This window comes from Mauremys mutica, chromosome 1, assembly GCF_020497125.1.
Source record: "Mauremys mutica isolate MM-2020 ecotype Southern chromosome 1, ASM2049712v1, whole genome shotgun sequence".
Lineage (NCBI taxonomy): Eukaryota > Metazoa > Chordata > Testudines > Geoemydidae > Mauremys > Mauremys mutica.
The window spans coordinates 315,314,230-315,326,862 of record NC_059072.1 but is presented as its reverse complement, the minus strand read 5'-3'; the positions used below and the strand labels follow the sequence as shown (position 1 = coordinate 315,326,862).

The following is a 12,633-nucleotide window of genomic DNA, read 5'->3' as shown; positions in this document are numbered from 1 at the left end:
TCACCTGTGTTGTTGATGATAGAGCCTTGCTAATGAGTTCAATGAGAATCCCGTCTGCCAGTATTCAGCATGTGACATGAGCAGGCCAGATGCCAGCTCTTGCCCAGGCTCCAGGCATTAGCTAAGAACTGACAAACTCATAGCTGGAGACCAAACCAGCTCACCTGTATGTTAGTTTTGCTCAAAATAGGTATTATTCTCATAAACTTGTACTTAGTATTTAGACTCCATGAAATGCTTTTAAGTTACTGCATGCATTAATCTCACTTGTAATGGCAATATTCCATGCTATAAGAAAATATGTAAGTTTTGCTTTATAACTTTAAAAATGTTTGCTGTGAATTTATGAACACAGGCAAGGGAATTGTTGCCTCCATCCCTGACCCAGAAGGACTATCAAAATCACACGGGCCACCAAGGAACATTGCAACACAAACAATTGGATAATGGCCCAATTGCACCTTGGAAATGCTACCAGTGCAAGGAAGCTTGTCCTGTGGACTTGGAAGCTGAATGAAGGAAATAAAACAAAGTCACAGGAAAAAGTTCCATCTCTTTTCTGTTTGAACTCTCACAAGGCCAGAGCTACCAAACTGAAGACAGAGATCCCCAGGGGTTATCTCCTGGGTCCACCCTGAAAGACACTTTGAACTGATAGTTCACTACAACTCTGTCACTCTTAGGATTTAAATGGTAACTCATTTGTGTGTATATGTTTGCTTGCTTTAACCTGTAAATAACTCATTTCTTTTTCCTAGTTAATAACCCTTTTGATAATTTATTACAGGATTGACTATTGTGTTGCTTTGGTGTAAGATCTAGGGTATCAATTGACCTGGGGTAAATGACTAGTCTCTGGGGATTGGAAGCAACCTGAATATTGTGTGATTATTTTGGTGTAAGTGGCTGTAGCGGGGTAGTCACCCCCACTCTTGTCCTGAAGGGCTTAAAACAGCCCTGGGAGAGGGCTGGGGGGGGAGGGGAGTTAGCCGATTGGGGAAAGCAGCCACAGGTGGGGCCACTCCCCAATCAGGCCATAGCTGGCCCTGCAAGAGGGTGGAGGCCCGGCAGCTGTAGAAGAGACATTCTCTATCTAGCTTCTGGAGAGAGAGAAGGACCTGGCTGCCTGGGAAGCTGAGAAGGGTATCTAGGATGGAGCAGTGCTGTGGAAGGGCAGAGGAAGCTGGGGAGCTCCAGCCTAGCAAAGCCCCAGACTGCAGGCCAAGCTAAGGGCCCACAAAAGGGTACTAGGGCTGCAGAGAGGCAGCCCAGATAAAGGCAGAGGCAGCTGGTCCAACCCCGCTTGCCGACGATGAGTGGTTTACAAACTGCAGTCTGCCTCAGGGAGCAGGAGCTAGATGATGGCTGGTAGTAGCCACTGAGGCAAGGTGGGGATAGGGGGTTGGGGGTTCCGCTGGGAGGGGAGACCCAAAGTAAGGGGGTACTGGCAAAGGGCACCAGGGTCTGGGAAGGACACGGGGCCAGCGGCAGGTGAGACACTGGCCTGCAGAGGGCGCTCTGGGCTGGAAGAGCTAATTCCCAAGATGACCAGCAGGAGATGCTGTGCCGGTGAGTTGTCACCCTGCCACAGTGACCATTTATCACTAAATCTAGTTTGCCTCACTCTCAAGATAGACTTGAGAGTGTAAGGGGACTGTCTGAGACTCCATGGTAAGACTGTTATAGTGATCCAGGAGTTCACATTTACCATTTGACTTGGTAAAATCTAATTATAGAACATACCATCAGTTGGGGTGTCTGTCTGCCCTGAAGAAGGCACTCGGGGTTGCGAACTACTCTAGACAGCATGACACTCCAAACATGGTCATGTCATACATATTAAATGTTTTTGAGTAGTCAATGAAACATATGATCAATGGGTCATTAAAATCCCTGTATTTTTCAATGATGAGACAGATGTTAGCGATTTGATCACATGTACCTCATCCCTCTCTGAAACCAGCTTGCTGTGATGGCACTTTGGTTTCTAACATTAGCATCATACGATCCTGGACTACGTAAAGCAATACTTTTCTCACCTGAGATATCAAGGAGATAATACAACTGTTACGATACTTTCTTGTGTCTCCTTTCTTTGGTAAGAGCAGACGGATTCCCTCTTCCAGTCATCTGGCTAATTTCTTTCAAATTTTGCATGTGACACTACCCCTGGGGGAATTCTGTGCCACTATGCATGTGCAGAATTTATGTCCCCTACAGATTTCTTTGCTGCAGAAAAATGACTTTCTGATGGGGAAGCAAAGGGAAGCCACAAGAGTGATCATGCATCCCTTCCCAGCAGTTTCAGGTGTCCAGGGCAGCTGGCAGAGAGGTAAATCATTGTGGGGCAGGACTGGGGAAGACCCGGTGGGTGGCTTCCACCCTGCGCCAGGCTCAGTTGCTAGTCCCAGCCTGCTCTGAGGAGGATGGGACTTCCTCTTTCCCTGCACAGCATCCAGGGCCATGTCAGACCCACCCCCAGATTTCTCCCTCGGCTGTAGAAAGCTCTGCAAACTCCTCCCCACCCATGTTTCCTGCACCCATTGCTTCTCAGCTGCGAGGGAGGGATCCATGTACAGGGAGCTGCTCCCCTATTCACCCAACCCCCATGCATCCAGGCCCCCTCATACCCAGACTCTCCCACTAAGCCTCATCCCCACCCCGCACTCAGAACCCCCCTGACGAGCCCCACTCCCCCTGCACCTGGACCACCCCAACAAGCCACCCACACCTGGATCCTCACCTTAGCTAGCCCCAACCAGCTGCACCTGAATCCCCAACCCACTGAGCCCCACTCCCCCAGCATCTTGACTCCCTACTGAGCCCCCCACAACCCCTTTTGCACTCTATCCCCTGCGAACCAAGACGAACCCCCGCACTCCCCACTGAGCCCCAACCACCTTCACCTGGACCCCACTGCAGAGTCCCATTACTGTTGCACTCAGAACCTTCCAACAGCCTCTGCATCGAGATCCCTCCTGCGCCTGGATCCCCCACTGAGCCACCCGCACCCTCTCACCCACAGCTGGATCCTCCCACACTAAGCCCCTCCACACTTGGATCCTGCCTTGCTGAGCCTGCCTGTCCACACCTGGTGCACCTGGCATGCAGGGGCAGGGCCCTGGGATGTTTCTGGGGCAGGCCCGGTCCTTGTGCTGTGTCAGGGTTGTGTGCAGCCTCACTGCTGAGTATATATCCTGGGGGGGTGCGGGGGCGGGGACATGCAGAGGAAGCTGCACAGTGATCTCCCACCTTGACAAATAAAATGTGCAGAATTGTAAAATATTGTGCACAGAATTGTTAATTTTTTGGCGCAGAATGCCCCCGGGATTAATGTGAGATGGATCAATATCACAGTCACCAAATCACTTTTAACAATTCTGCTGGTTCGCTGTCTACCTCTGCTGTTTTCACAGGCTTCATTTTCATAACAGCGTGCACCACTTCCTCTTGCAGGATTGATAGCTCCTGTTTCATACTCTCCTTTCCATATTCTCTCCTCTTGTGCTGTATTGCAAATGGCTTTTTTTGGCACAGTAATCTCTTCACCAGCATTTGATTACATCACCTTCAGTGAGGACTTTGCCATCATGATTTTTTATGTTTGATTGCAGAGAACTTTTTGGAAAAAACTCTGACCACTGTGAACATACCTTTTGTATTATTTGTCTTTAATTCTCAAGTTCTGTGCATTTTGCCCTTATGTATTCACTCTTGTCTTGTCTAGTCTAACTTTGGATCTGTCTGTTCAGTTCCTTGTGCTCTCCCCTACATTTTTCAGTGTCCAAGCCATTCTCTTTCACTCTGCATCATTTTTTCACCAGCCAACACTGACCTTTTGGATTGGGTGCTTTGGTACCTTTGAGCATGATAGTTTCCATTTTGTCCCAAAGTTCATTCAGGGTGTTGCATTCTTTCACTGATGACAATGCTTCAAACTCATTCTGGATGGAAATCATGTAGGGTTTTTTATTCTGGACAAGTCCAAATGCAGTGAACCTGTAGGTTGTTCAGGTTTCCTTTGAGGGGGAGTACTGAAATGTCAGGTATGGAGTGATCATTTTGTGTAAAGTGTTTGTCCATGGATGATATCATAGAAAAATGATAAAAGACAAAAACACCGGATCACTAGAGACCCAGGTGGATACAACATTTCCACATCTGATCTACAATCCGCAAACATGATCCGCGATAAAAAGGGGACATTTGCAGTGCTCTACATATCACCCAAGGGCAAACCCTTTTCACAAAACAATCATTCCATATCTGACCTCTGAGTCCTTGTCTTCAAAGGAAACCATCACAACACCTTCAACAGATGAGCCTGGGAGCTTAAATTCGTAACTTTGCTAGACACTAAAAATCATGGTCTAAACAAAGACACTGGATTTATGGCTTATTACAACAATCTGTAACCTATTAATCCACCTGTTTTGTGTTATGACTGCATAGGTGTTAACTGGCCACTTCACCTTGAAAGGTCTCTTGTATGTTAACTATTTATAGTAAACAATCTGTTCCACCTTTTATTTAGCTGTGAGACTATGGCCGGGTCTACACTATGGACTTATATCAGTATAACTACAAAAATCCATAGCCCTGAGCAACATAGTTATACCAACCTAACCCTCAGTGTAGACAGCGCTATGTCGGTTGGGATAGCTTCTCCCGTTTACATAGCTGGCCCATTGCCAGGGTATCTACTTCATCCTTATCCTCTATCTCTCAATGGCTTGAAGACTGTTGAAGAGACTGGGCAAGTACAATGGGAGTATGGGAGCTGGAGGTAACCAACAAAAAGGGTGAGGGAAATATGATTTTATGTGTTCCTTTAAATCTGGAGCAGGAGAGATGGGGGAGGGAGGGCTGGGGAAAGGCTCTACAGTGAAGTAAAGAGAAACAGATTACCTTTAGAGATAATATTGTTTTCCTTATTCTAGTAAAACTCCTTGTTCAGTTTCTCTGATATTTTTAGCATTGTCACAACAGAAAATAAAGACATCCAAAGAGAGGAAAGGTAGAAAGATTGGAAGGGACTCAGGAAAAATAAGAGAAAAAGATAGGAACATGCAGATCAGAATGATGAGGAGAAATAAATGAAGATACAAAAGGAAAAACTTAATGATGGAAAACTGTAAGTACTTTAAAATCAGAGTTGATTTGGAATTTTTCAATGAATGGAGGTGGATTAACTAGGCCGACAGGAGAAGCTCTCCCATCGGTGTAGGAGAGTCTTTGCTTAAACACTACAGCAGCACAGCTGCGCTGATGCAGCATTTTAATCGTAGACCTGCCCTATGAGTACCTTTCCCAGACCTGAGGAAGAGCCATGCATAGCTCGAAAGCTTGTTTCTTTCACCAGTAGAAGTTGGTCCAACAAAAGATATTTCCTGTCTCTGTTTTATTACATAGTTGATTTGGTGACCTCCATGTGTGTAAATGTCTACAATGTTGGGAGAAAATGGTGTCTGTAATGACAAAGTAAATTAGAGCAGCAAAATTCCACTAAACACCTTCCTCTCTCATTTTGTAAACAAGACCACTGTTTCCCATTACTTCTTTATGAGAACTTACACTTCGAATTGTCTCGTTCAGGTCCCCAATTACAAGGATATCTTTGTGTACTTAGCATTTCACTGAATGGCTCTTCAAGCCATTAATAAAACTAATCAATTGTGCAGTCATCCGCTGCTGTAGCAGGAGTGTAAACCTGTATAGCTGATATATTAACTGGCTTTGCTCAAAGGCAAATTGTAATGATTCTATTGCTGACTGAGTTATATCCAAGCACACACTGATGTCTCCTTGGATAGGGTAAATGCAATCCTATTTTCTCTTTTTCTCAGCTCCTGAACAGTATACTGCATATCTATCCATCATCATCAAATGACCCCATCCCAGCCATCACAGCTCTGAGATGCCCCATTGTCTGCACTCACTTGCTTACTTTTCTCAAAACATTTCTTTACTAGCATCATTCCAGCTACTTGCCTCTCACAGAATTTATGCAATCAAAACAAGAGTGAAATACATGAAGTATCCACAATTGATCTGCCACACAGTTTCCATTACAGAAGCAAAAGATTACACAACTAGCAGAAATCATTAAGTTAGCATTAAGAGATAAATGTAGATGACAAGAATAAAATATTTAATGGATATAGAACAAATTACTGCCTATATTAAATTAACAGATCTCTTTGAAGAAACAGGGCCCAAGTGGGATGAATAGTTAAAGATAAATTACATATGCAACTTAAAATAACAGCATGTTTCCTTACCGTAATACAAGGTATGTCTACATTTTGAGCTTGGGTTGTGATTCCCAGCTCAAGAAGAAATACTTGTGCTAGCTCTCATCTAGCTAGTGAACGAAAAATAGAATGTAGCTGAGGAAGCGTGAGTATCTGCCCATCCAAGACCCCTAGGCATGTACTCAGGGCAGCTAGCCCATCCTGCCACTCACACTGCTGTAGCTAGAGGAGATCTAGCACGAGTATGTCACCTTGAGCTGAGAATCATACCTCCAGCTCACTGTGTAGATATCAACACCTACTGTACACTGCTTTGATTTCACTGCATTCTCTTATGTTTGTATATCTGACACCCTCTTTTTTATTGTTTACATAAAAAAACTTGTACTGTCAACCACCAAATCATCTAGTCTGACGTCCTGTATATCACAGGCTACCAATGCCACCCATCACCCGTACACTAAACCCAAACAAAATTAGACCAAAATATTACAGCTCACAGGGAGACTAAACTAACATAGGCCACGGAGAGAGAATAGGAGGCATGGTTACAAACAGCATGCAGTCAAACCCTTCTTTCAGGCATCTCACTCCAACACCAATGCCCAGATTCCACAGACCAATTCTGCCTCAAGAATTGACTGTAATCAGACCAGACTCTCCTGCTACTTCCTCAGCTCCCTCTCGAATTACCTGCCTCTATGCAGAGTCTTCCCTAACTAAGAACTACCAACAATACAGCATGTCTTCCAAACACTGAACATATGTTCACACACTAAGAAAAAACTTGGGACACTATGTGTAAGAGCACCACATAGTGACACCTGCCATAACAATATTCATACAGATATTGACAAAATACTACTCAAGTGAAATAAAAACCAAAGACTAATTCTACCCCTAATAAAGATAGATATTATCTCCCTTGCTGTTAGATCTGTACAAAAGCTATTACAAATGCAGGAGGGCTTGAATCAAAACCTCAGATTCAGACCCCTTAATTAGGGAAGTGTGTCCATATTGATACATCTGAATCTGAACCCACCTCTACAGAGGGGACTGGAATTATTAATCCAGCCCATGAAAGCAGAAAGAATAGGGATCACATGAGATTTCTGCCAATTTGGGCTGCAATAGCCTGAGAACAACTCATGAGTTTTCAATGTTATTGAACTTGACCTGTAGCCTGGATCATCCAAAACAGCCTAAATTTGGTCTGGATCTGAACACCCCTCCTTGACTAAAATCTAATTACAAGGTTTTAAAAATCTGTCACATTCTGTAATGGGGTGTGCATTCTTACCGGCTGTTTGCGCTTTTTGGTAGAAGGAGTGCTGGAAGGAGAAGAGCCAGCACTGAGAGCCTCTTCAATATCTAAATTCAATTGTTCCAGTTTCTTCATGAGAGATGACATAGAATCTGACCACTCAGATCCTTTTTCTGGTTGGGTCTAAAAGAAAACCAAACACACATGAAGTCTGAAAATATTAAAGCTCTTCATGATTTGTAGATTTGTTTTTAAAACTACACTCCAAAAAACCCCAACAAAGTCTGGATGATCAACTCTCTGCCTATCCTGGGTTGACCTCATCTACTTAGAAGGCTTCAACTATTATTTCTATCCTGTTGACACGTTAGATGCTCTTTATATCTGACCAGTCACACTCCATCCAGTTGTGCACATCCAAATGTGTCTCTGACATATCATCTGGGATGATCCACTGTCAGTTCAAACTCAGAATGCCCCAGAAGAACCTTCTTTCTTATTTATTTCTAAAATCCTTTCTATTTCCAACATTCTCCATCGGAGTGGACAACATCCCTATTCTCTTTGTCACTTACCCTCATAACTTTGAAGGTCATCCTGAATTCCTTACTTTCCCTCCTACTATACATCCAGGCTATCATCAAATCTTGCTGCTTTTTCCTTCAGATCAATTTGAAAGTCTGTCTGGTCAAAACACTACTCTACTTCCCATTGATTTTTCTGCCTTGATTGTTGCAACCTCCTCCCTGATATATATATATTACTTCTTTCCATGTGGGAGTCTTTAATCCATCAAAGCACAGCTGCTAAAATTGTCATCTTTGGACATCTATTGAACCACATCATGTCCATTCAAACCCCTCTGCTTATTCCTCTTCAGCCATCTTCCTATATATGCAATGACTCTAAATCCCAAGAGCACCATGTCTCCCTCCCTCTCCTCATTCAAATCACTCCTAAAGGCCCACTTCTTTCCAGATGCCTATAAAGAGTAACTCACACCATCAAATGCTAGCATTATGACTCAGACCAGTGAAGGGGGCATGGCTGGAGGGCTATTGCACTTCATTGAATGCCAAATGCCAGAATGACCTTTAGGGAGAATATGAAACTGAGCACAAATTAGACTTACTCTGAGACTACTCTTAATTGGGGGGGGGCGCAAAATTGGGCTCTTGGGGGCCACCAGATTAGGAAGATGCGGCAATGCAAAGGTTACGGATCTTAGACCCGAGGAACTAGCTCCTGTTCTTCTATGTTCAAATTGTTAGTTACGTGAAACATTTCTAAATATGAGGCCACAAGAATCATAGCAATTGCAGCTGAAGGATTCCCTTGTCATCAAAGCCAGCCCCTTCTGGATAGTGCAAACTATTCCCTATCTTGAGCTGCTTTGGTTTATTCTTCTTTCACCCAGCTTACTTTGGCTATGTATATTTTCATATAAACATCATTTCACAAGTCAATTTTAATAGACTGTGCACACTAATATTAACATTACTAATATTACTTTGCAGCAAAATAGCACTGTCCTTCCAAACAGCTCAAAATACCTTACAGACATTAAAGAGCCAAGCCACACAACATCCCTGTGTGCTAGGTAAGTATTATTAGTCCCATTTTATATATCCTCTTGGTGAATCATTTCCTTTGTGGGGGCTGGAAAGTGGGACACAGAGAGGACAGTAACTTGCTCACAGTCACACAACACAGGCAGAAATAGAATCTAGGAGAAGAATTCTCATCTTACATCAGTATTACACCACTGTAACTACCTTGTCCCTAATGGAGTTATTCCTGATTTGCACCAGAATAAGGGAAAGAAGAATAATGCCCCAGATCTTCAGACTCCCAGTCCTGTGTCTGAACAAGAAAACCATGCTTCCTTACTTAGGTAGATAGTTTTGGCTCTATTTGTATTTATTTAGCATTAGCTTCAGAGAACAGAAAACTGGACATAATGTCACTATTTTTTCCAAACATAGTTTAAGTATTTTTATTATTCATAACAGTGAATGTTTTTTCCAGGGGTTCTGTCAAAAGTCCTAAACTGTAGTGAAGATCAGATTTGTATCTATTCAAAATTACATTACTTGGATATATTCCTATATTATTCTTTATTGTATTTTACAAAACTTTTTATATTATTTTTAGGGACAAGCACAATATACATTACGCAGAAAGAGACACTACAAAAAAGAAATTGTCATGCCACATTCTGTTTGAGTGAGATGGTCTTATATAAGATATAGTGTCAATATTTGGTACTTCTACAATGTCAATTTCTAAATCAAAGTAAAGGTCTTGCATTTTACTGAATTTTTGCATCTTGATAACTTTGTCTTTACAAAACTAAGGAAAGGGTGAATATTTTCTTCAAAATGCCTCAAACAAGTAAAAACAAAAAACAGATTTAGTAGTCTACCAAAATCTAATGGAAAAATCCAATCTGAAGTTTCTAGACATTATTGAGATATAAATTGACAAAACAATTTTATAAAAATTGTCTTGCTCCAAAGTTAGTGGTAATCAGATATGGGACAATGCTAATGAGTCAGTTTACATACAGAAATGAGTAAATTGTGTCTGACCTCAATGAGTTCTATGAAGACTATATTGACCATCCAGGTAACAAACATGCAAAGATTCAATTAGAAATCCAGAAAAAATATTACTTACCTTTTAAGAATAAAATAATGTTTTTTTCTGGGACTCTAATCTTTCTTTTGGAAAGTTAGAGAGAGAGAAAAAAAGTGCTCTACTTTTGAGGTTCCAGTCCATAAAAGAGAGCGAGTAAGATTTACGGATATTTCTTATTAAGATATTCTAAATGTATGTCACAATAGCCAATATATCAACTAATGTGGCAGAAAACAAGATTTATTGTCCTGGGAGGAAAGTATCAACCTTGCCTTTGTCTTGGGAAGTATTTACCTCTTGAATCAATATGTCTTTGTATTTATTCAACAATTACCAATAGCTGATTAATATAGCTGATAAATATCTTTAAACCATTTTTACAAATAAGTTTACTTTTTCTTTTAAAGAAATACCAAGAACAAACCATTGCATTCTTCATATAAAGTTTATTAGCGGAGAGGCAGAAATTGTAGTCAAGGAGCTAAGAAATACAAGCTGTAAAGAGTTCCCAAAAAGTAAAACTCTTTGATTCCTCCATTAAGATTTGTTCTTTTCTAGTTCAATAAAACTCTAAATCATATCCATTAAATTAAGGGGAAGAGGAGAAAATGGGTTTTCATTATTATATAGGATAAAACTAAATAGGTCTAGTTAATAAAATGGCATCCGCTAATTGGAAATTTGGCACAAAAACTGCATTTGGAACAATTGTTGATAGCCCATATATTTTCTTATGCTGCCTCAAATTATTGCTGAATTGCAAAAAACTAACGGTACACAGAGCTTCCACAGTAGGACTTGTAACAGAAGACATTGCACTGAATTCAATCATAAAGGACCAAATCCATTCCCCAGTGCCTAGCCTGGATAACTGACTTGGGTGCCTGAGATCTCTGAGTTCAACAGAAATGGCAGATTCACCTCACAAGCTTTGGAGCAGCAGTGACTCCATTCCATAGCTACTATTCACGCCTTCAGGCTGGATTGTCTTCAGTGATCTTTGTGTCCCCACTCTACTTTAGTAAAGGGCAGCATCAACAACTTGCCTTAGTCCATTGTCTGCCCAAGAGGTGGTGGGTGCACATCTCTGCATAAACTCTCAAAATCTCTCCCATTCATTGGAACCAAATTGGTTCAGCTGAGTCTGTGACTATACCTGTGGGTGCAGAGGGCCTCATGGAAATTGAATTGGTGTAGAGTTTTGGAGGGGGGCATATGGGAACACTTCCTATGTTGTGTGGAGCCTAGCTCCATGGGGCCTCCCTTCACACCAGTGTGTGTTTGGGCATAGTGTCGGAACAGAAGAGAGAGGCTAGAGGATCCATTCTGGTGCAGTTCTTCCCAGGCTATCTGCTCTGTGGAGTGGGCACACTTAGAGTATGAAGTTTACATCACTAGTAGGCAAGAGCAGGCACACTGGCCTGCGGAGTGGATTCCTTTGTGTTGTGAATATCTATCACCTCACTGAAATAGTCAGGCTACACAGTGAGGATTGGATTCACCACTAAATGTGGGGGAAAATATTCCTGTGTGATAAGTATAAAATCAATGAAATATGTAATCCCTTGCTAGTGATAAGATCTGTGCTTAAACAGAGAACAGAAGACTACCAATGTATTATTATGCTTCAGAAAGTTACAGTTACTCAGGGCCGGCTCCAGACCCCAGCGCGGCAAGCACGTGCGTGGGGCGGCCCTTTCCCGGGGGGGCGGCAGGCTGGGCCGGCGGACCTGCCGCAGTCATGCCTGCGGGAGGTCCACCGGAGCCCCGGGACGACCGGACCTGCCGCAGGCATGACTGCGGAGGGGGCGCTCGTCCCGCGGCTCCAGTGGACCTCCCGCAGGCATGACTGCAGACGGTTCGCTGGTCCAGCGGCTCGGCTGGACCTCCCGCAGGCATGCCTGCGGCAGCTCCAGCGGAGCCGCCGGACCTGCGAACCGTCCGGAGGTCCAGCCGAGCCGCGCGACCAGCGGACCCTCCGCAGTCATGCCCGCGGGAGGTCCGCTGCTCCCGCGGCTCCGGGGCGCCTCCCGCGCATGACTGCTTGGGGCGGCCAAAAAGGTAGAGCCGCCCCTGAAGTTACTACATATGTAGAATTAACCGAACTGCACCAAACTTAGTGAGACATACTGGATAATCAACCAAACATAAAATATAGTTACAGCCTGTTGTTTCCTAACAGAGATCAACACTGGTTTTTTTGTTTGTTTTTTTAACAGTAAGTGAATCTAATCTAAGAAACATTAAGCATATAAGATTACATTCTGTGCTCACTTGCACACATAGAACGCCATTGCAGTCAGTGAGAATGCACAGGTGGAAATGAAGCACAAGAGTTTTTCCCATAATCTACAAAACAATTTGTTCTTTTCTCAGAATGAGAAGTAAATACATTCCAGACATTCAGTATGGCAGTTTATGCCTCTGGGACAGAAAAGGTTCTGCACCCTGTTTTGTGGCTTCTTAGTTTTC

The 12,633-nt window shown here is 43.0% G+C and overlaps 1 protein-coding gene across 5 annotated transcripts in view; it reads right to left on the bottom strand.

The window, feature by feature from the left end:
- STARD13 (StAR related lipid transfer domain containing 13) overlaps nt 1–12,633 on the bottom strand; it is a 518,446-nt gene that overhangs the window by 373,502 nt on the left and 132,311 nt on the right. For all 5 annotated transcript variants that reach the window (XM_045016174.1, XM_045016165.1, XM_045016200.1 and 2 more), the window contains one exon: nt 7,558–7,704. In XM_045016174.1, coding sequence (XP_044872109.1) covers nt 7,558–7,704 — 147 coding nt within the window. The remainder of the gene's footprint in view (nt 1–7,557; nt 7,705–12,633) is intronic.